Source organism: Odocoileus virginianus, chromosome 17 (genome assembly GCF_023699985.2).
Source record: "Odocoileus virginianus isolate 20LAN1187 ecotype Illinois chromosome 17, Ovbor_1.2, whole genome shotgun sequence".
In the NCBI taxonomy this organism is placed as follows: domain Eukaryota; kingdom Metazoa; phylum Chordata; class Mammalia; order Artiodactyla; family Cervidae; genus Odocoileus; species Odocoileus virginianus.
This window is the reverse complement of record NC_069690.1, coordinates 14,932,071-14,953,243: the sequence shown is the minus strand read 5'-3', so window position 1 is coordinate 14,953,243 and position 21,173 is coordinate 14,932,071. Positions and strand designations below refer to the sequence as shown.

Sequence of the window (21,173 nt, the reverse complement as noted above, 5' to 3'; positions counted from 1 at the left end):
GAATTTTCCAGGCAAGAATACTGGAGTGGGTTGCCACTTCCTACTCCAGGGGAATCTCTGGGACCCAGGGATCAAACCCAAGTCTCTTGTGTCTACTGCGTTGGCAGGTGGATTCTTTATCACTGCGCCACCTGGGAAACCCCTCTGGGCATACTGACTGTTGGTAAATTCCTCCAGATATGAAGCTGGATTACACTTCTCTGCAAACCCAGAGCATGTCTTCCCTACAGCAATGAGCTATGTGTCATGGAACAGTGTCCTGCTTCCCAGAGGCATGTTGCCTGAGACCACAGACTCCAAGGAGCTGCCTTCTTGCCTCATTGCTTCAGAAGAGAACAACAGTCCCTGTTTGTTTAATCCCAGCCCATTGTGGCAGCCTTGACTGCACAGAGCTCACTTGTGATTCATGTGAATGTCACTCGAGCTCCCAGAGGTTTGCAGCCATAATTCAACATTTGTTAATAGCCACTTAGAATGTCCCTGAAATAGCTAACAGGCCCAGGGGATAAAAGGTGTTCTGCTAAGAAATCATTCTAGGAAGACAGAAGCAGCCTTGGCCCCAACTTTAGAAGACACTGTTATTTCCAGTTCATGAAGATGTTTCTCTCTCACTGGCCACTTTCTCACACTCTTAGAGGGGTGGACATCTCTCAGGGCCATCAAGGAGAAAGCAGCACCTAAAATTCCCTACACCATCATGGTGGACATGCTAAAACATCTTCCCCGTCGCTCCTGCTCCAAAGAAAGGTTCCTCTATCATCTTAGCCAACAGAGGAGGAGAACCCAATCCAGACAATCTCAGGAGAAAGCCCCCAGCTCAAAGAACAGAAATGAGGGAACAGAAAAATGTTCTACTGAATTAGAAGCCAAAAAGTCGGTGAATAGATGGAGACGTAAAGAGGGAAGAGGGTGAGACCCAACTCACCGTTGAGCTCTACCATGCCGCATAGTTTACAAGTTATTTAACTCTCCCCAAATTGGATTGAATATCTTACCCAAGGTCATCTAACTGATAGAGTAAATCCCCCACATAGGAACAAGTTCCATTCCAAGAGCACGTTTGAAAGTCAAACTTATTTGTAAGTCCAACAAAATTAGCCTAGGTACCCAACTAACCCTGGAGGAGGGCATGGCAACCCACTCCAGTATTCTTGCCTGGAGAATCCCCAAGGACAGAGGAGCCTGAAAGGCTATAGTTTGTGGGGTCACAAAGAGTTGGACGCAACTGAGCAACGAAGCATAGTTCACCCAACTAACACAGTTGCCTACTGTGCTGTAATAAGTTTATAATATGTTCACATCTTTGAAAGTTCAAAACTTGAAGTTTTGTATGTAGAAGACTTACTGTATATGATTATAAAACTTCAGTCGAGATCATCTCACTCCACAGCCCTGGCTCTCAACCCCTGTGGTCTACTACCCCCCCAACGCTGTTCAGAGCACAGGTGGACTGAATGATCTTCAAAGTCAAGTCACGGATTCGGAGGCAGAAGCTCTCAATGCCAAGCTCCCACCACCTGGTTCCTTCAACATATCTGTTTCTCATAAAATTATCATTTCTCCAGCTGTTGTTGTTGTTCAGTCCCAGGTCTGGTCTGACTCTTTGCGACCCCATGGACTACAGCTCACTGGGACTCCCTGTCCCTCACCATCTCCCGGAGTTTGCCCAAGTTCATATCCATTGAATTGGTGATGCCATGCAACCATTTCAAATGCCAGAATCAGATTTAAAATAGGGAAGTGGAGGCAGAAAGAGCCAGCAAGGCAGAATCCCATGCACATCTGAAAATTGATGCTCATGTCCTAATGTCAGATCCCAGAGCCCCCCAGTTAGCAATTTGAGAGGGACAGCAAGTGTCTGTCTGGCAATAAAAGACTTTTCCACCTTCTCCGCTTTCCTAAAGAGGGTAACGTGGAATTACTTGGCCTGGCCACCTGTACATTCCTGAGCTGACAGACCAGGGAGGCAAGAATAAAGGATCTGATGCAGATTTGCAGAGCTGGGAGGTCGAGGGGACCACAGACACGCGTCCAGCTCTTAGGGCTATCATGCTTGTGACAGGCAGAAATCACGGCAGCAGATCCAAAGCCCACTTTCCCCAAAAAGGGAAAACTGATTTCATAGAGTTGATGCTCAGTGCCCTGGCTGTGCAACCAGTGAAACCAGCTGCGCCAAGATGCACATTAGCCCAGAATCCACCTGCATGGTCATCAACCGAAAAAGGTCTGGGGGAGTCCCCTCTCAGAACCAGTCATTTGACTGCATCCATGCTCCTCCTCTCAGCCTGGAACTGGAGCTGGAAGGCCTTGTTCCAGAAAGCTGAAATATCCTCTTACAGCACAAAACTGTCCTCTGGTGCAAACTATTATATGTAGGATGGATACACAGGTCCTACAGTGCAGCACAAGAAACTATATTCAAAATACTATGATACAAACTGGGGCTCTGAAACAATGACCAACCTAGACAGCATATTAAAAAGCAGAGACATTACTTCGCCTACAAAGGTCCATCTAGTCAAGGCTATGGTTTTTCCAGTGGTCATGTATGGATGTGAGAGTTGGACTGTGAAGAAAGCTGAGCGCCGAAAAATTGATGTTTTTGAACTGTGGTGTTGGAGAAGACTCTTGAGAGTCCCTTGGACTGCAAGGAGATCCAACCAGTCCATCCTAAAGGAGATCGGTCCTGGGTGTTCATTGGAAGGACTGATGCTGAAGCTGAAACTCCAATACTTTGGCCACCTCATGTGAAGAGTTGAATCATTGGAAAAGACCCTGATGCTGGGAGGGATTGGGAGCAGGAGGAAAAGGGGACGACAGAGGATGAGATGATGGCTGGATGGCATCACCAACTCAAAGGAGATGAGTTTGAGTAAACTCCGGGAGTTGGTGATGGACAGGGAAGCCTGGCGTGCTGCAATTCATGGGGTCGCAAAGAGTCGGACACAACTGATCGACTGAACTGAACTGAACAGCCTAGAGGGGTGGGAAAGGGTGGGAGGTTCAAAAGGAAGGGGACATATGTACACCTGTGGCTGATTCATGCTGATGTATGGCAGAAATAAAACCAATATTGTAAAGCAATTATCCTTCAATTTAAAACAAACTTAACGGAGAAGGAAACGGCAATGCACCCCAGTATTCTTGCCTGGGATATTTCACAAACGGAGGAGCCTGGCAGGCCACAGTCCATGGGATCACAGAGAGTCAGACACGACTGAGTGACTGAGCACAGTATGAGTCCATGCATGCATTTATGTCATTGCATACACCCTACAGTGATCTGGGACTTAATGGGCTCCCTAGGTAAACATTTTTCCTAAAGGTGACAGCTGGCTTTTTCATCTACGTATCTTCAGCATCTAGCTCAGTGCCTAGCACATAACAGGCATTCCATTTTTTTTTTAATGAAAATAAGTAAATAAAATTTAAAAATCCTATGATAAACCATAGTTGAAAAAACAGAGAAAGAATGTATGTGTATATGTGTGTGTGTGTATATATATATATAGAGAGAGAGAGATGTGTGTGTGTGTGTGTGTGTATGAAAAATAAATCACTGTGCTATACAGCAGAAATTAACGCAGCATTGTAAATCAGCTATACTTCAACAAAATTAAGAAAAAAAAACCCTCATTTGCCTTCAGTCGTAGAGAGCTGGGCTGCCTTTACTTCTTCTCTCAGTTTACATGCACAAAAGTGAGGGATGCGGGTAAGAGATGGGGGGCTACATGGACAGCTGCACCCCACTCTCCTGCTCTCATTCAACCCTTGGGAGCGGCCAGGTTCCTGGTTCCCCGAGAAATATACAAGAGACATGGTGGAAACTTCAGCCTAAACTTCAAGTCCTTTGAGCTGAAGACTCACAGATGAATAGCCTGACTTCACTCAGCCCTACACAAACAAGCTTGATGTCCTCAAAGAGAACCCCCAACGGGAGTCAGAAGGCAGGAACTCTGATCCTCAAAGGAACCACTCTCTTGCTGCGTGACCCTGCATCTGTCACTCAGCTTCTCTAAGCCTTACATGTTCAACACTGAAACAGACACACTGCTACCTTTTCTGCTTTCAGAGTTACTGCGAGGACCAAACAGCATTTAGGAAGCCTGGAGGACCTGGAGCCAGAGTTGCTGCTGTTGCTAAGTCGCTCAGTCGTGTCCGACTCTCAGCGACCCCACGGACTGCAGCCTCAGGCTCCTCCATCCATGGGATGTTCCAGGCAAGAGTACTGGAGTGGGGTGCCATTGCCTTCTCTGGGAGCCAGAGTACCTGGTTCAAATACCACTTCCACCAATTCTTAGCTAAGTGACTTCAGGCTTGTTGTTTAACCTTTCTCAGCCTCAATTTTCTTCCCTACCAAAAAAACAGAGTTACAAATAGAGACTGAGTCCCAGGTAAAGGACAGGATTTGAGATGTAGCATGCATTCAGAAAACATTAGCAATTATTAACGGGTTTCGTAAACTACATAGTTTTGGTCAAATGGAGGGAATTCTATTTTTGACATATTCTGGGTGTCTCTAGTAGCTTAGAGCAGGATCTGGGTGCCTGGCTTGTTCACAGCCTCATCCCCATACTCTTGGAATTCACAAACATCAACGTGGATTTCCCCCTAAAATCTTTGGCTCTCAGATGTCAGTAAGTTTTGTTTCCACTTCACCTTAGTAATAATAAAAATTACAGCAGCAACAAAATATTGACACTCCACATCTGGCCCGAAGCTCAAAGGTTCACTTCTATTATTTCATTCATGCAGCACACCATCGTATATAGTAAGTACCAGTATAATTATTGTTTAATACATGAGGAAACGGAGGAGAAGTAATTTGCACAAGGTCATTACTAAGATTCGTTTGTTTAAGTCACAGAACAGTTCACTTCTGACACCAAGCGGGTGGGTTTTCCCCTCATACCAGGCAATTCTGACTCTAACTACCCAGAGTTAGGGCAAACCACAAAGATGAAAGGTTCAGACCCATAAGATGGTCCCCAGTTCAGATGCCAGTCTCCAAGACACCTGTACTTCATACCAGCTGACTATAAATCAAGGTTCCCATGACGCCCTCCTCGGGCTTGATAATTAGCTAGCATGGCCTCCAGTACTCAGGAAAAGTTTTCTTACTCTGGCTGGTTTATTTCAGAGAACCCAAATCCAGAACAGGCAGATGGAAGAGGATCTTGGGACAGGGTATAGCATAAAGGGAACCGAAGTCCCACCCTTTCCCTGGGTATGCCAGCCCCCCAGCACCTCCACATGTTCACCAGCCCAGAAGTTCTCTGAACCCCTTCATTCAGAGGTTCTGATGGAGACGTCCCATTACATAGGCGGGGTTGATTAAATCATTGGCCACTGGTGATTAGCTCAATTTCCAACCTTCTCATCACATGACTGATAGAAACCAGACCTCATCCTGAAGCCGTCCAGGCGGCCAGCAAGATTTACTTCTTTAGCATAAACTCGGGTCTGGTTGAAACGGCCTTATTAGGAATAACAAAAGATGCTCCTGGGACTTCTCTAGCAGTCCAGTGGTTAAGACTTCGTCCTCTAATATAGAGGGTGAGGGTTGAATCCCTGGTCAAAGAGCTAAAATTACACTGCGCCTCTCGGCCAAAAAACCAAAACATAAAACAGAAGCAATATTGCAACAAATTCAGTAAAGACTTTAAAACAATTTCTTAAAAATACTCCTCTCACCCAACCCCTCCAGGTATTCCAAAGGTTTTCAATCTCTTGTACCAGGAACCAGCAAATGAAGACCAAATATGCCTTTCTTATAAATCAAAAAATCATAGCTATGCAAGCCTGGAGCCCACACTTATCAGTCACTGAAATCCACAGTTGGCTAAAATATCTGACTGTGTAATTACCTCTGATACCAGTGCCCCGACATCCTCCCCACACTTGTCATAACACCATGGTAGTCCTGGGCAGGGCATTCTCCCAGCCAGGTTAGCCTTCCCAGCCTCCGTAACTGGGGCTATCGCTAACTCCACCCATTCTAGAGGTACCCTTTTTAAATAATTTTCTTTACCTATTTATTTTTTTCTTTTTGGCTGTGCTGGGTCTTCACTGCTGTGTGGGGTTTTCTCTAGCTGAAGCAAGCAGGGAAGGCTTCCCAATGTGGTGGCCTCTCTGGTCATGGGGCACGGGCTCTAGCGCTCACAGGTTTCAGTAACTGCAGCACATGAGCTCAGTGGTTGCAGCTCCCAGGCTCTAGAACACAGGCTGAATAGTTACGGTACACAGGCTTAGTTGTTCTTTGGCAAGTGGGATCTTCCCCGACTAGGGATCGAACCCAAGTCTCCGGCCTTGGCAGGTGGATTCTTTACCACTGAGCCTCCAGGGAAGCCCTAGAGTAACCTCTAGCTCAAGTACCTCTTTGCCTCTCCTGCCCCCACCGGAAACCAGGCCAGGCCCAAACACATCCAAGATCTGCTTTCTGAGACTGGCACTAGTGCTCAGAATTTACGATGAATTGTCCTGGGAACTACTTTTCCAGAAGCTGCACAGATTCCCTTGGGGAGGCCAGATCATTTAGCAGCCACTCCAAGCCCTGGTGACCACCACCCACACACATCCTGCTCTCTCTCTGGATAAACTGAGCTCCTTCTGTCTCCAGGGATTTGCTGGCAGCAGCATCCTTATTCCTCACTCTTGAAACTCTCAGCCTCAAAGCTACACGGTATTGGGTGTAGCAAGCTGCATGTGCTAGCTTGCCCCTATTATTGATTCTTCTCAAAGCCATCTGTCAGTGGCCCTCACCTCTGACCCCAAATATCTGTTCCAAAAGGAAATAAATCAAAGATGCTCAGAGTTGAAAGTAACTGTAGAGGTCATTACAGGCAACTCTTTACGTGACATTGATCCACCTCTACGGCATCGCAATTAAGCGACTGTGTGGCCTCAGCTACAGAGCACGGGTGGTCCCAGGATGGCCCCTTCCAAGCAGCTGATACCACCTCTGTGAATAACTTCCCACCCATGGGTACCCGCACCGCCCTCTGGCCTCTCAAAGAGAAAACCTCATCTCTCTTCCCTAGGAGGACCTTTTAAGTGCATGAAGACGGCAACCCCCCAGCCTTGGGTCACCCGCTTCCCTTTTCAGGCTAAACAGTTCTCAGTTCTCCCCTGCGCCCCTCATCACTCATGGTTTCTGTGACATATGAGGAGCATCACCCCTGGTCAGCCGTACATTTCTCACTGCCTCCTGCTTTATGGATGAGCCCGAGCTACTGCCAACATCAAAGGCAGCCGCCTCCTCCCTGTGGCCTGAAGCCAGACTGAGGCCCATCCAGTGAAGGCTGGGAGGAGGGCAAGAAAGGGACGCTCTCAGAGACAGCGGAACTGGGAAAAGACGAGAAGGCAGGTGTTGGTAAGGGTGAGAGCTAGGGTGTGAGCAGCCTGGGGTGGGGGTGGCGGTGGGTGGGGACCGGGGGGTATGCAGGAGCTTCAAGAATAGAATAGCTCAGCCCTTAGGGCACAGGCAACTTTGGGAAGGGCTTTCCTTGGACAAAAAGTTCCAAAGAGGAATAAACAACTGAGCCTAAAATAATGAATCTCAATCAAAGAGATGCTCATCTGAGTTATGAGAAGTCTCCCTTGGAAATTGTTACAGACCCCAGAAGAGGACACATCTGGAGAGACTGGGGCTTATAAGACTTTGGAAATTGGTCTTTCCTTCGCTCCAAGTCAGACACACAGCTCATGTGCCTAAGTGATTCTCTATTTTGTCAAATAGATGGAGAAGCAAAGACGAATCAATACATAGGTTGGGTTCCCTAGCAGAGCCTGAGACAGGGTTCCTCATCCAGGGAATTTATTGACGGGATGACGAACTCAGGAAAAGCCTAGAAGGCAGGGAGGGACGCAGGATAGGGAAGGAAGAAGACATAAGCAAAGTCGGGTTTGGGGGAGACGCGGAGCTCAGTCTGACCCCATGGAAAGCTCAGGAGTGTGAAAAACGGCACCCTAATTTCTGCAGTCTTGAGATGTCTGGCATTTTGTGCACCTGGGTCAGTCAGTTGCTGGCCCCTGGCTGCCCCCAGGCGGTGGGGAGGTGTATAACGTCTCAGATATCTCCTAGAGAGGCACCTCCAGCCGTCTAAGGAGCAAGGGCGTCCTTCTGATCTCAGGGCAGATAGGAGCCGTTGTCAGGAGCTGCAGCCCCAGCAGCAGGAGGCAGGGTCTGGATGGAAGACCTTACAGCATCTTTCACAAACGCCCTTGCGAACCTGAACACAGACCCCTGCTCACAACTCTAGGACCAGTGTGATGGAGACTTTTAGCCAAACTGATCAACTGCAACCCCACCCAGTTTTGATTGTAGGGTTCGGTGCCTCCCTGTTCCCACTACACCCACACAGGGTGCCAAGGTATTTTGCCTTCCATTGTACAACTCTATCTACATAACACAAACAAATAAATTGATAAGCATATCTGGTTACTAAATAACATCCATTCCTTGCCTCCAAACATAAAATTGTAGTTTCAACGAGCAAATGTGAGATCAGAAAATAACCTGTGATTGTGTCCTACTATATTAGAGTTCTACAAATTGGCACATCCTTGGGAATCACCTAGTTGAGCCCGCTCATCTTACAAGTAAAGAAACTGAGGCCCAGAGAAGCTGATTACCTTGCCCAAGGTTGGGTCACTCCGTCAACAGAAGTCAATAAACACAGGCAAATACGTTCCTTCTGTGCTTCATGCTTTATTTCTCCTGAATACAAATTTCTGTGGCCAGTGAGGTAATCGATAGGGAATGGACCTGAGTCATGAGAAAATAAGTGCTGGGAGATGGAGACATGTGTTTGCAACCAAAGGATGACCCTCTGCAGAATGTTCTTCTCACATAAAGCCCATTCTGACAAATAGGCTCCTAACACAGGCTTCCAGTAACCAGTAAGCCTCATCTCTATGGACTGGCTTGAAGTCCAGTGCAGGGGAGAATTATGATACATGGAATTTCAAATTTGCAGAGGTGATGAAGGCCATTAGTTTCAGGTTACAATAGATCATGGGTCGAATAGCCCTGCTGGTCAAGTTTGATATGGCAACTTTGCTCCATCAAACACAAACACTCCAACAAAAAAAGAGACAGCACACAGCACACTTTCAGATATCTCTAGACCCAGGTGACATATTTTCGTTCTGCTGGAGAAAATGGGATTACTTGGTTCTTTGAAATATGAACTGCTCTATGGGAACAATGCCTCTGACAACAAGCTTGGTGCTAAAACCTACCAATTCAAAAAATAATAATAAAAATAAAAAAGCTACCAATTCAGTTGTTGGGGGACTTTTTACATGGCATCCCATTTCAGCTCCTACTCTAGAAATTGGTAGCCAACTAGGATTCAGAAACTTCACGGGAAATTGTCTAGAGTTCATCTCATCATTAAGGGAAAAACTTGCCATAGAAAGAAAAAGAGAGCTGTTGGAGTGAGGGGGAAGACTCCACTTCCAGTTCAGTGAGCTCTCGGGTAGCCCTCTTCCATCAGCAATCCTGGAGGTCTAAGAGCTCCCAGGGACAAACGTGGAAACTTAGAGCAACCAGGTACCAGCTCAGTGGCCTGATGCAGCCTTAGCCTTTCTTGGCAAGTCAGTGGTTTGGGTTATTGTAACATTCACTCCTAGTTAGTATCCCAGCCCTTCATCACTTCAGAGAGAAGTCAACATACCTCTGAAAGCTTTACTGCCAGAAAGATACGACCTAACACTCTGCAAACTAGAAGATCCCAACCAGAGGCTGGCACCATGGAAAACCACCCACTTAGCTGGGCAGAGGTTGCCTATGCAAGGGCATAGTCAATATGCACAAGACTTCCAAGCAACTTCAGGAATAAGAGCTTTCATTTACTTTGCATTCAAGGCAATGTATATGTGTGCATGTTAAGTCTCTTCAGTCGTGTGTGACCGTATGGACTGTAGCCCACCAGGCTCCTCTGTCCATGGATTCTCCAGGCAAGAATAATGGAGTGGGTGGTCATACTCTCCTCCAGGGGATCTCCCTGATCCAGGGATCAAACCCATGTCTCTTACGTCTCCTGCATTGGCAGGCGGCTTCTTTACCACTAGCACCATCTGGGAAGCCCAATGCAATGCGTACCATTTTGATACAGAGCCTAGAAACTTCCCAGGTTAGGGTAAGTCAGGGTCTATATACTGTGCTGAGGCAGGCAGAGATGACCAGGCAAGGAGAACCTCGTGGTCTTCACAGTTCATGGTCCTCATGGTCACGAGGAGTTGGGTCTCATCCAGGAATGAGATTAAGCCTCAGTCAGAAGATCTAATTGGAGTTCAATAAACACATCTCTGGTTCAGTCCAGCAAACATACAACACACAGGACCACGATGGCTTCAGGTACATGCACAGCTGGGCTGTCAATAAAGGGCCATCATAAAAGAGTAACTTGGACTAACCCTGGCGGCTCAGTGGTGAAGACTCTGCCTGCCAGTGCAGGAGACACAGATTCGAACTCCGACCCAGGAAGATTCCACATGTCCCGGAGCAACTAAGCCCGTGTGCCCCAACTACTGAAGCCCACGTGCCTAGAGCCGCTCACGACTAGAGAGAGCCCCTGCTCGCCACAACGAGAGAAAAGCCCACGCAGCACCAAGAACCCAGCACAGCCAAAAATAATAAACAAACAAATAAAATTATTCCAAAAAAAGGGCAACTCCTGTTCAACTGTGAACCTAAAACCCAAGGAAGCCGAGTTAAGAGAGGCTGGTACCTCTTTCTCTCACAAATTATCCCTGGATGCTCCTGGCAAATAAGACAAAACATATCCCACCAAAGGGGTATTGCTCAGACCCATGGAGACCCATCTGTGGAGTTTATTTTTACACTAAATAGACCTTTGAAGGAATTTCTAACCCTCTGGATACTACCCAGGGAACCCAGGGAGAAGAAGGCAAGCAGACACGGGCTGAGTATATACTGCATGCCAGATCAGGCATTAGGTGTACAGACGTGTGAACCCAGGCATGACCAAATGGAGTTACTCCCCAAACACCAAAATAATGCATGCAATTATACCTAAGATGCTATTATGGGCAAGGTTTTCTTCTTTATTCTTTCCCACACTTCCCAAGTTTTCTCCAGTGAGCATGGATTGTTTCTATAATCAGAAAGTGTACTATTAAAATAATAACAATAATGAGACAAGTCATCTCAATGCAGGTGGAATCCCAAGTACCTACACTGAAAAGGGAAGCCAAAAATGGCCATTTTTCAGTTGATATCAGAGTCACCTTACATTTGAAAAGATGCAAACCCACTTCACACACTCTGATGACACATTGGAAGAGCTTTCCATGTGATAAGCAGTTCTAAGTCCCGAAAATATAAAATTAGGGAAAAAAAATCATGTCTTACAGGAAGGAGAGACTGAAATGGACAATGTATAAAAATTATCAGTGGTTAAAGAATTCAAGTATTAAATTAAATCTTCTCCAAGGTCCCTTTCAGCCTAAACACTTCATGATTCTAATGCAAGGAAAAGTATGCATAATGACTGTTCTATCAGAGGAGTACGCCAAAGGCTGTCTAGAAGACAGAGGAGGAAGAGATTAATTTAGATTATGATATGGGGAGAGGGGTTGGCAGTGGTTTCCTAGAGAAGGCCACAGAGATGTTAAAGCTGGGTTTTAAAGGATAAGTAGGATTTAAATAAATAGACATAGAGAGAGGTGAGAGATGTAAAGAAGTAAGACAGGCCCATGAGCAAAGGATGTGGGATCAATTCAGGAAACAGTAAGGAACTGGAAAAAAAAAAAAAAAAACAGCTTTCCTGGGTATTTACTGTGGGCAGGCCCTGTATTCAGCATGACAGATGCAGATAAAGTGTTTGATGAGACAAGATTCCTGCTCTCAACAAGCCCCCCAATCCAGAGGGGTAAGAAAAGGGCCATAAGCTCTCTGATGGCAAAGATCTGGTCTAGCACCATCCCTGCACTGTTTGACTAACAAAGGAATGGATGTGCTAGACACCCATAGGACACACTATGATAAAGGATACCTGCCTGGTACCCAGGCCACTCAACTCCTATCAGGGATGGGGGAGCAGCACGAGCTTCCTGGGCTGAGGTTAGTGGCATGAGCTAAACATGGAAGCCAAGACGGTGGGTAAGGAGAGGGTGTTCAGGTAGCAAAACTGATATAGAAATACTGTGAAAAGGGAACGCTTGACACATTATGAGAGTGAAGAATCCCACAAACACAGCAGTTGCCTGCTCTAAAGCTGTAAGTGAGTCACAGTATGGAAGAGTGGGCAGGGCCCTGGCCTGGAGTCATGAGAGCCAGAATCCAACCAAGGCTCAGGCAACACTCCCATGGGATGCTAAAGAAAGCAAGGGGCCTGCTCCTGTAACAAGCCTCTGCTCTGCACCAGCTCTTGGCATCCTTGGCCTCCCTAATCAGTACGACGACTCTGAATGGCAGGTATTATTGTTTTTAATTAGACATGGAGAGAGTATAGTTAAGAAATTTGCCTTACACAAATTACAGATCATACAGCAAAGAGGGGGTATGGTTGGAATTCCAACTCAGATCTCTCCCCAAAGCCCCCATTCTTCACACACCTGCTCCTCCTGTGATAAGGGGTAATAAGATTAGCTATGGACCCACCGGCCTGGGGCAAGAATTCCGAATATATGAGCTTGCCAAACCCTCCCCAACCCATCTCTCTAAGGCCATGTGATGTGGATGAATAAGAGTCATAGAATTGCCTCTATCAAGATCCCATTGTGGAGGGACCTTTCTTTTAGTACAAAAAGGAAGAAATGCCTTTCCTAAGAAATGTCAGGTTTAAAGTACATGCGCATGCGCGCGCGCGCGCGCACACACACACACACACACACACACACACACACACTATGGGAATCAGGTTAAAAATGCAAACTGGGGGGTCGACTGCATTCCTGAACTTGGAGGCAGATGAACCCCAATGTGATGAGCAGAGAATCAACGTGAAACCGTCACGTGCTAGTCACAAGCAGTGGGATTGCCACCTGTCCGCAACAGTTAGCGATTGAATCCAGCTGTGACCTCCACTCTAAGAAACCCCATCCCTGCGATGCTAGGCTTCCACCCAGGGCTCCATACAGAGAAAGTAGCAACCTCCTCGCTACCGTGACAGCATTACTCATCAACTGACTCTTCTGGTGGGCTGCAAACAGGGCAAATAGCCTGGACAATAAAAACCTTCCTACCTATCTTGATAATAACCCTGCCTTACATCTGCATCGTTGTCATAACACACAAAAGGACTTTCATATATACCATCTCACGTGATTCGTTCTCCCCTGTGAGTTACAGAGTCACGGGTTACAATCAGATGTTCCAGGAGCAAGTCAGTGCTGAGAAGGGTACAAAACACAACCTAGCGAATAAGCTTAAGAAATAATGGAGCTGGGATTCAAGCTTAAGTCTTCCTACTTCTAATCTTAACTTCAACTCATCCAGTCATGACCAAACACCCCCATGGCGAGCCCTCTCGCCCTTTCCTTCCACACTAGGCCAGCTGGGCAGGCTCTGCCAAGTAGATACTATTCTATCAAAACCCTCCTCTTCTTTCCCAGGAAGGAAAAGTATGTGCCCATCTGAAGTCAGATGGTCCTAGGTGAGGGCTAAGCGTGTACCTGCCCGAGTATGGAGCACACCTGTTTACATGGCAATCAGAGTCTCACACACGGCTTCTGGGACTTTTAACCTCCGCTGACAGTCTTTCGCTCTGCTAGAATCAAGGCTCATTTGCTAATTAAAGGGTATTATGCACTTCATTGCTCACCAGCTAAGAACTTGGAATAAGGAAGAGTCTGCAAAAGCATTAGCCCTGGAGATAGCACCAGGTCCGCTTTACAGAAAAAGAAAACTGGGAAAACAATCCACCTGGGACACTCCCTCCCCCATACTTTACTGGTCTACTAAGCCAGCCACAGATCACAGAGGAGGAAGCCACCCAGCATAGCACAAACCCAGGGAGAGTCCAGCAAATGAACCAAAAGCAGAGCAGTGCGGGGCACAGAGAATGAATGAGAAAGATGGTGAACTGTCTTCTCCTGTAGCCACCTGTGAGGTCTCAGGTGTGTCCCAGGCCAAGGACAAGTACACCTGGACCCCAGGCCAAGAGGACAGGGAGACCAGGGTGAGTGGGAAGGATCAGCCTTCACTGCAAGGTCCGGGAACAAACTTGACATCACGGTCCACCCTTGAAGCCTGGCTGCTCATTGCAATCAATGGGCGAAACAGATCAGCATCCCGCCTGGAGCCTGTTCCAGGATTCCTGGAGTGGGAGCCCTTTCGGACACTCTCCTGACCTTTTGGACACAAGCCAGCCCTGAGACCCATTCCCTCTTCAATGCAGGGGGAAGACTGAGGGGTCAGTCCAAGGAAGGACACTCAACCTAGATCAGTCTTGAATCTGGTGAGGATGACAGGTAATGACATGACACTTACTAAGTAATCATTTGTATCCACAGGCAGCTTCGCAATTGAAGTGATAACCTGCCAACGTCAAAGGCTCGGGTCAAGATCTAAAGCCTGATCTTTGGCCTCTCGGGACCCCAGGGACCCGAACAACAGGCTGAGTATGAAACAGCAGCCGGGGATCAGAGAACCTTGAATTCTAAATGGAACTCGGTCATGAGTTGAGAGGAAGTCGCTAGGTGGACAAGTGGTTATGCGGATGCTTGAGAGAACTTGGTCCAGAGGCTGCTATCCACCATGGTGGCTCTGGGGCCACCCTCTCTCTCTCCCTCTGCTCTCTGCATGTTCCGTGTGTGTTCAGGCAGACAGAGGAACAGCTGAGTGTGTTTCTGAGCTGCGTGGTGCAGTGGAGAAGCTGAGTGTTGCCACAGCACTAGAAAAGCACGGGGTGGATACAATGATGGTTTCAGCCTCCAAGAATGAGGTTCTCCCCCCCATCTCTCCCCAAGCCACCTAAGACATCATTTGTGCGTGACATGTTTTCGGATCCTGTTTGCTCCAATTTAGAAAGGCTTCCAGGACAGCTGGTCCCTTCCCCCAGCTCAGACCCGCTTCCTCTTCAGCCTCCATATACCACAGCCTGATTCTGCTGGGCTCTTTTGCTCAGTGTTTCAAACAAATCACACAGAACAACTCCCCAAAGAAAGAGAGCTCTACAGTCAGTGAGAAGCAGTACCCTCTCCTTCCCCGCCCCCCGCAACACTCAGGCACTCTTGGCTTTTCTAGAGAAGACCAGAGACAGCCCACAGCAAGCACAGAGGCTGTGGGCAGAGATTGGCTGTAGCATTAAAAGAAACTCAGAGCAAGAGGCTGGTAAGGTAGTGGATCTGAGAGCGGGAGGGGAATGGATGTATCACAGAGCAAGGTAGGGCATGTCTTAATTAAGCAGAGGACCTCAGACGAGAGTTGACGACAGAGTCGGGTCTCTCTGCCATTTGCCACGCCGAACTTAGGACTGCAATTTGGCTCAAGGTTCTGAGACTCAAAAGCTCTAAGGCAGCTTTGGGAGAAGCAGCCACACTGGGCTTCCGGAGGGTCCCAAGGCCCCTGATGTCCCAGGCCCTCCTGGGAGCCAGAAGCTGTCGGCAGCAGCAATCAGACCTGTGATGCCAAGTTCTGCGTAGCAGCCCACTAATTAGGCAGACACAGCTCTCCTCCCATCCTTTCTCTGCCCCTCCAGGAAGCCCCTGCCTGAAAGGGAGCCACCTCCCCCTCCGCGTTTGCTCTTTACTCAGCTCCACACTCCTCCTCCAGGCTTTGGAATCTCGCAGCTGCTCGCCCCCTCCCCACACCACTCCTCTCGTAGCCACGTTGTTAAGCGATCATCATCATCGTACAGCTAGCAAACTGAGCCTCTGAGTTTCCAGCTGAAACTCCCAGACCAGCCAGCCTGCAAATGCTGTGCCCTCGCAGGCATCTCACGGACCCTTCTGCCTCCATCTAAACCCTCCTCTCTGGGCCAAGCACCCTGGACATCTCTTTGCTTTTGACCTGCCAGCAGACCAGACAGAGACCCTGGGGTCCCCGGCCTCTCCTCTCCTGACACGGGGCTCAGAATCCACACAGGAAAAGGCAGCAAAGAGACTTCCACACCTTTGCAGCATCACCTGCTCCAGCAAGCTCCCAAAGCCACTGGAACCAGCCAGGCTGCCTGGGGCCCCACACCCCCTTCTCTGGCAGCTTTAAGCTCCAGCCCAGCCCACAGGATGCAGGGCCTGATGCTACTTCCGAGCAGAGAGAGAGAGGGGAAAAAAAAAAAATGCCACCTCGTCAATGACAAGCTGTTCCAATCACACAGCTCAGACACCAAGTGCCCTGGACCACGGACAGCTTGGGCCTCCTCCCTCCGGGCGGGTGGAAAGCAACTCGGCACATCTGGGGGAGCCATCGCCCAAGGCCAGGCCCCCCGCTCGCTCTGCACATCCGGCCAGACAACAGTGCCCCATCCCAGCGGGCAGACGCCTCCTGCCAGTTCCAACAACTCTGGCCAACTCCCCTCTTGGCCTTCAACCTGAGGCACGGCTCTCCCTCCTGCTCCAAAGCACAGAGACCTCAAACCGAGCCAGAGGCCACCAGCGTGGCACTTCTCCAAAGGACCAAGCACAGAAAAGAACTGGATGCCAAGTACTCACGGTGGTGAAGTCCTGGTGGCCACACTCCTGCCCCTTGAACTTGCAGTAAAGCATCATATCCTTCAGGTCATGGCCCACACGGTGCAGGAACTCCAGCATGCTGAAATGCTTGGGTTTGTAGTGCTTGAAGTTGGCCTTCTGCTGCAGGGCCTCCAGCACTGTGGGGTCGGCCAGGTGCGGGTCGGGGATCTGCAGGTTGACGTCCAGCAGCGCCAGCAGCTCCCCGGCGTGGTACAGGTCATTGGTGGTGAGCCTGGAGAAGCGGAAGCCGTTGAGGTTGCAGAGGGTCACGGCCGGGAAGACCAGGCTTTGGGCCACCACCTCGTCCACCTTGGTGACGTGCTGGTAAGAGAAGTAGTAGGACACTCTCTCCGAGCTCTCCACCAGCAGCAGGCCCAGGGAGCCCACGAAGGCCACGGCCCAGAGCACACGCCGGACGGTCAGCGGCCCGTAGACAAAGATGTGGCGGATGCCGTGGAGGGTGGAGGTGTTGGCGAAGATCTGGAGGCTAGAGGGCTGCAGGCTCCCCTCGCTGGGGCTCTCCTTGAGGTCCATGGGGACCCTGTGCAGTTCCGCAACTGGCTTCAGGTTGATCAGATTTCAGGGAAAGAGTTCCCAGTCCTCCGGGCTCTGCTTAAAGCTTGACGTTCAAGGGAGGGAAGGAAAAGCCAGCATCAGACAGGGCAGCACCACCGGAGTTTATCCTGAGAGCCCAGCCGCACGCTGCCAGGGGTGAGTGTTTATATTAAAAAAAAAAAAACCCATTCAAACTCTAGCTTCTGATTTTTTCCAGGCGATAAGGAGGGCTGGTTTTATTTAGGGAGACACCAAGGTGATGTGGAAGAGATGTGGGTGGGAAGGGAGAGCTTAGCCAATGGAAATAAAGTCCTCCCCCCTACACACGCCACTAGAGACAAGATTAAAAGCGAGAGCGAGGGAGAAAATGCTTAAAACAAGTCGCTCAGCAGCTCGGAGCCTGTTAACCAGTGCATAATGCCCCGTGTTCAGCATCCTGGGTATGTCAGGGCAGCCACGCTGATGCACTGCGGGCGGGCGCAGCGGCCGAGCTTCAGGGGCCCCCACCGCCGCTGCCGCCGCCGCCGCGGCCGCCCGGATTCTCTCCTCTCCCGGTGCTGTTTTGGACTCCGGATCGCGTTTCTCGCCGCCGGCCTCCGTCCCTCCTCTCCACTCGTCCTCCGGGCCCCCCTTTTATTGGGCAGAATTCCAAATGCCGGGCGGTCCGTGGCTCGCGCCTCCTCGGAGAGTAGGCAGCGCGCGCGGCCGCGGAGAGGCGAGGACCAGGAGGCTGGGAAGGAGGCTGGGGGCTCCGGAAGGAGACTCGTCTGTCTCCCACCCCCGCCCCGCCACCCCCATCCCACCCCACCCCCCAAGAAAAGCGAGGACCTAGAGGGCGCCGAGAGAGCTGGCCTCCCTCACCCCCTCCACCAGCAGGCTGTTGGGATGGGGAGAGGGCCGGTGGGGGTGGGGGAGAGGGTTGCTGGGGGCCCGAGGGACCCGGGGAAACTTTCTTTTTGGTCTGTTTTGGAGGGAGCTAGTGGGGGCCTCTACCCCCATGGGGAGAACCAGCCCCCCTCCCCGGGAGGGAGGACGTGACAGCCGCCCCCTATAGGTGGCTGGAAGGTACCTTGATCGACTCCCAGGAGCCCAGTATGGGGGTGGAGGCAGCAAGCCTTCGCACCAAGATCTGTTCCCAGGTCAGCCCCAGCCTTGGGTCTCCAGACACAGAGATGCTGGAAGCTGGGAAAGGAAGGGAGCCCTGGAAAACCCCTGATGCCTGCAGGAGGGGGAATTCGAGGGTACCAGGTGCCCCAGGCGCCCCTGGGAGACCACAGGCAGAGCAACAAGTAGCCTCCACCTCCGCAGAGATGTCAGGAGATTTTTGCATCTGAAAGAGAAAGACAGCTGGGGTTCCAGGTAGGACTGGCTGCCTTCCCTTGGGCTGTGTGTATGTGTGTGTGTGTGAGTTCTACCCCAGGATTTGCCAGATGGAAACACAGCTGGAGCTATAGATGGGAGAGAAAGACTGGGCTTCTGGAAGTCAGCCCCTGCTAGCAGGTGGGTGTGGCTTACCCAGTGCCAGGGATCAAAGGGCTGGAACCTATACAATCAGTGAGGCTAAATCCCCTTCAGGAGGAAAGGAACAGAAAGTTCCAGTGGCCAACCCAATGCACACTGCCAAGCTGGGGCAGAGCCACACGGAGATGCTGTGTGGAGCCAACCTGATGTCCCCAGGGCATGCCCAGCTTCAATAACACTCCTTGAGAAGAAAGCAGTTTAGGGAACGTCGCTCTTGGTTTATATCTACTTCGAAATATTTCTCTATCCCATCTGCCCTCTCGCTTAACCAGATCCAAACTGGGAACAGAGTCTGGATGTGCACTGAGGCAACACATGGCATTAAATTGATGGTTTATCGATCCTGGGAGCTTAAAGAACAGAAGCATCCCAAATAAGGACAAATGACAGAGGCCAGTTAACTTCATGCATGTGTCAGCCCAGAGGTTCCCAATCCCTGCCTCAAGCCTCCGAGATGGGGGCAGGGCTTCAAAACAGGGGGTGCCAAGACTAAGAATCTATCATAGGCTCTCCTGGTTGTCCAGTAGTTAAGAATCCGCCTATCAATGCAGGGGACATGGGTTCGATCCCTGATCCAGGAAGACCCCACATACCACGTGGCAACTAAACCCATGCGCCACAACTACTGAATCCACATGACCTGTGTGTCTGCAAAAAATAGTCGTCACTGCAGTGAGAAGCCTGTGTACCAAAACTAGAGAGTATCCCTGACATGCCACAACTAGAGAAAGCCTTCACACAGCAAAGAAGACCCAGCACAGCTGAAAATTACTGAATTTTTTTTTTTTTTTAAAGAATCTGTTGTGTGTCAGGACTGGGCAAGGATGTCGTATCATTTCACTTAATGCTTTCAACCACCTTGACAGGTATGTGTTATTACCCTGTATATACACACAAATAGAGGCTCACGAGGGTAAAGTCACACAGCTCCTGAGTGCCCAAGCAGGATTTGAACTCGGGCGTTTGCCTCCAAAACACGGGCTCAAAGGCATAGTCAAAACATGCCTTCCCAAATTTAGGAAGAGGACGAGCATTTCTGCTCTACTTTGGTTGCTCAGCTGGTAAAGAATCCACCTGCAATGCAGGAGACCCTGGATCGATTCCTGGGTTGGCAAGATCCCCTGGAGAAGGGATAGGCTACCCACTCCCATATTCTTGGGCTTCCCTGGTAGCTCAGCTGGTAAAGAATCTGCCTGCAATGCGGGAGACCTGGGTTTGATCCCTGAGTTGGGAAGATCCCCTGGAGAAAGGAAAGGCTTCCCACATCAGTATCCAGGCTACCCACTCCAGCATTCTGGCCTGGAGAATTCCACGGACTGTATCGTCCATGGGGTTGCAAAGAGTCGGACACAAATGAGCGACTTTCACGTCCCCCATTTTACACACACATACACACAAACTCACCTTGTACTCCACGCTGACCAGCTCCTCCTCCGCAGACGTGAAGCAGCCCTCCTCTTCCTCTCCACCGAGCCAAGTCCCTTTGGGCCACGTTTGTCATAGCACCAGGCCCTCCTCCTCCAGGACAGCCTCCCTGATGCACATCTGTAGTCTTTGGCTCATTGACCTGCTCAACAAGTCTGTGGATCTCTGACTCCATACCAGACACTCTGTTGGTTTGGGGTAAACAGAAAGGAATGGAATATAGTTCCCACCCTTGATAATTCAGGGTTCCACAAGGCTGGAGGCAGAGTTCATTTGCAAGCTGATCCTGTACATACGGAAGGCAGGGAGAGACCAAAGAAAGAGGCAGCCGCTGCAGATGGGTCAGTGACAGGTTTAAAAAGCAAGAGAACTTACACACAAGTCTTAGGTGCTGCCCGAGGAGTAGGTCTCTGCACCCAGTTTTAGAAGCTGAAATAGAAGCCTTAGAGGCCTGCCTGGTGGCTCAGTGGTAAAGAATCCGTCTGCCAATGCAGAGACACAGGTTTGACCCCTGCGTCAGGAAGATGCCCTAGAGAAGGAAGTGGCAACCCACTCCACTATCCTTGCCTGGAAAATTCCATGGACAGAGGAGCCTGGCAAGCTGCAGTCCACGGGGTCGCAAAGAGTCAGACAGGACTGAGCAACTAAACAACAACATCAGTTAAGAGGCCTTAACTGGGCTCAGGAACATAGACCATCCGGATGGTCTCAACACCACCTTTCTCAAGGCTGTGTCCTGAGGCATCTTCTAGCCCAGGAAATGCACACGCACAATCCAAAGACAGGGAAGAAGTGAGGAGACTCTGATTGCCCCGGACCTGTCCTCTTGATGACCTTTCCTAGGATTCCACCCCTCGTGACCTGCTCTAACTATTTCACACATGCAGCCCCCTCCTTGGAAACGTTCCCTGAAAGGTCAGCCTGGGTTTCACTCACATGGAGCTCATTAGATGGTTATCTGGCTACACTGGAGGCAGATGCCTCACCCACAATACAGGTGCATGCAAGAGAAAACATAAGACAATCAT

At 49.6% G+C, this 21,173-nt stretch overlaps 1 protein-coding gene across 1 annotated transcript in view; it reads right to left on the bottom strand.

The window, feature by feature from the left end:
- The window catches only part of ASIC2 (acid sensing ion channel subunit 2), a 1,193,713-nt gene extending 1,176,382 nt beyond the window's left edge, over positions 1-17,331 (bottom strand). Inside the window, exon 1 of the mRNA XM_070478700.1 lies at positions 16,624-17,331. Coding sequence (XP_070334801.1) covers positions 16,624-17,178 — 555 coding nt within the window. The 5' untranslated portion in view covers positions 17,179-17,331. The remainder of the gene's footprint in view (positions 1-16,623) is intronic.
- Between the last annotated feature and the right edge of the window lie 3,842 nt (positions 17,332-21,173).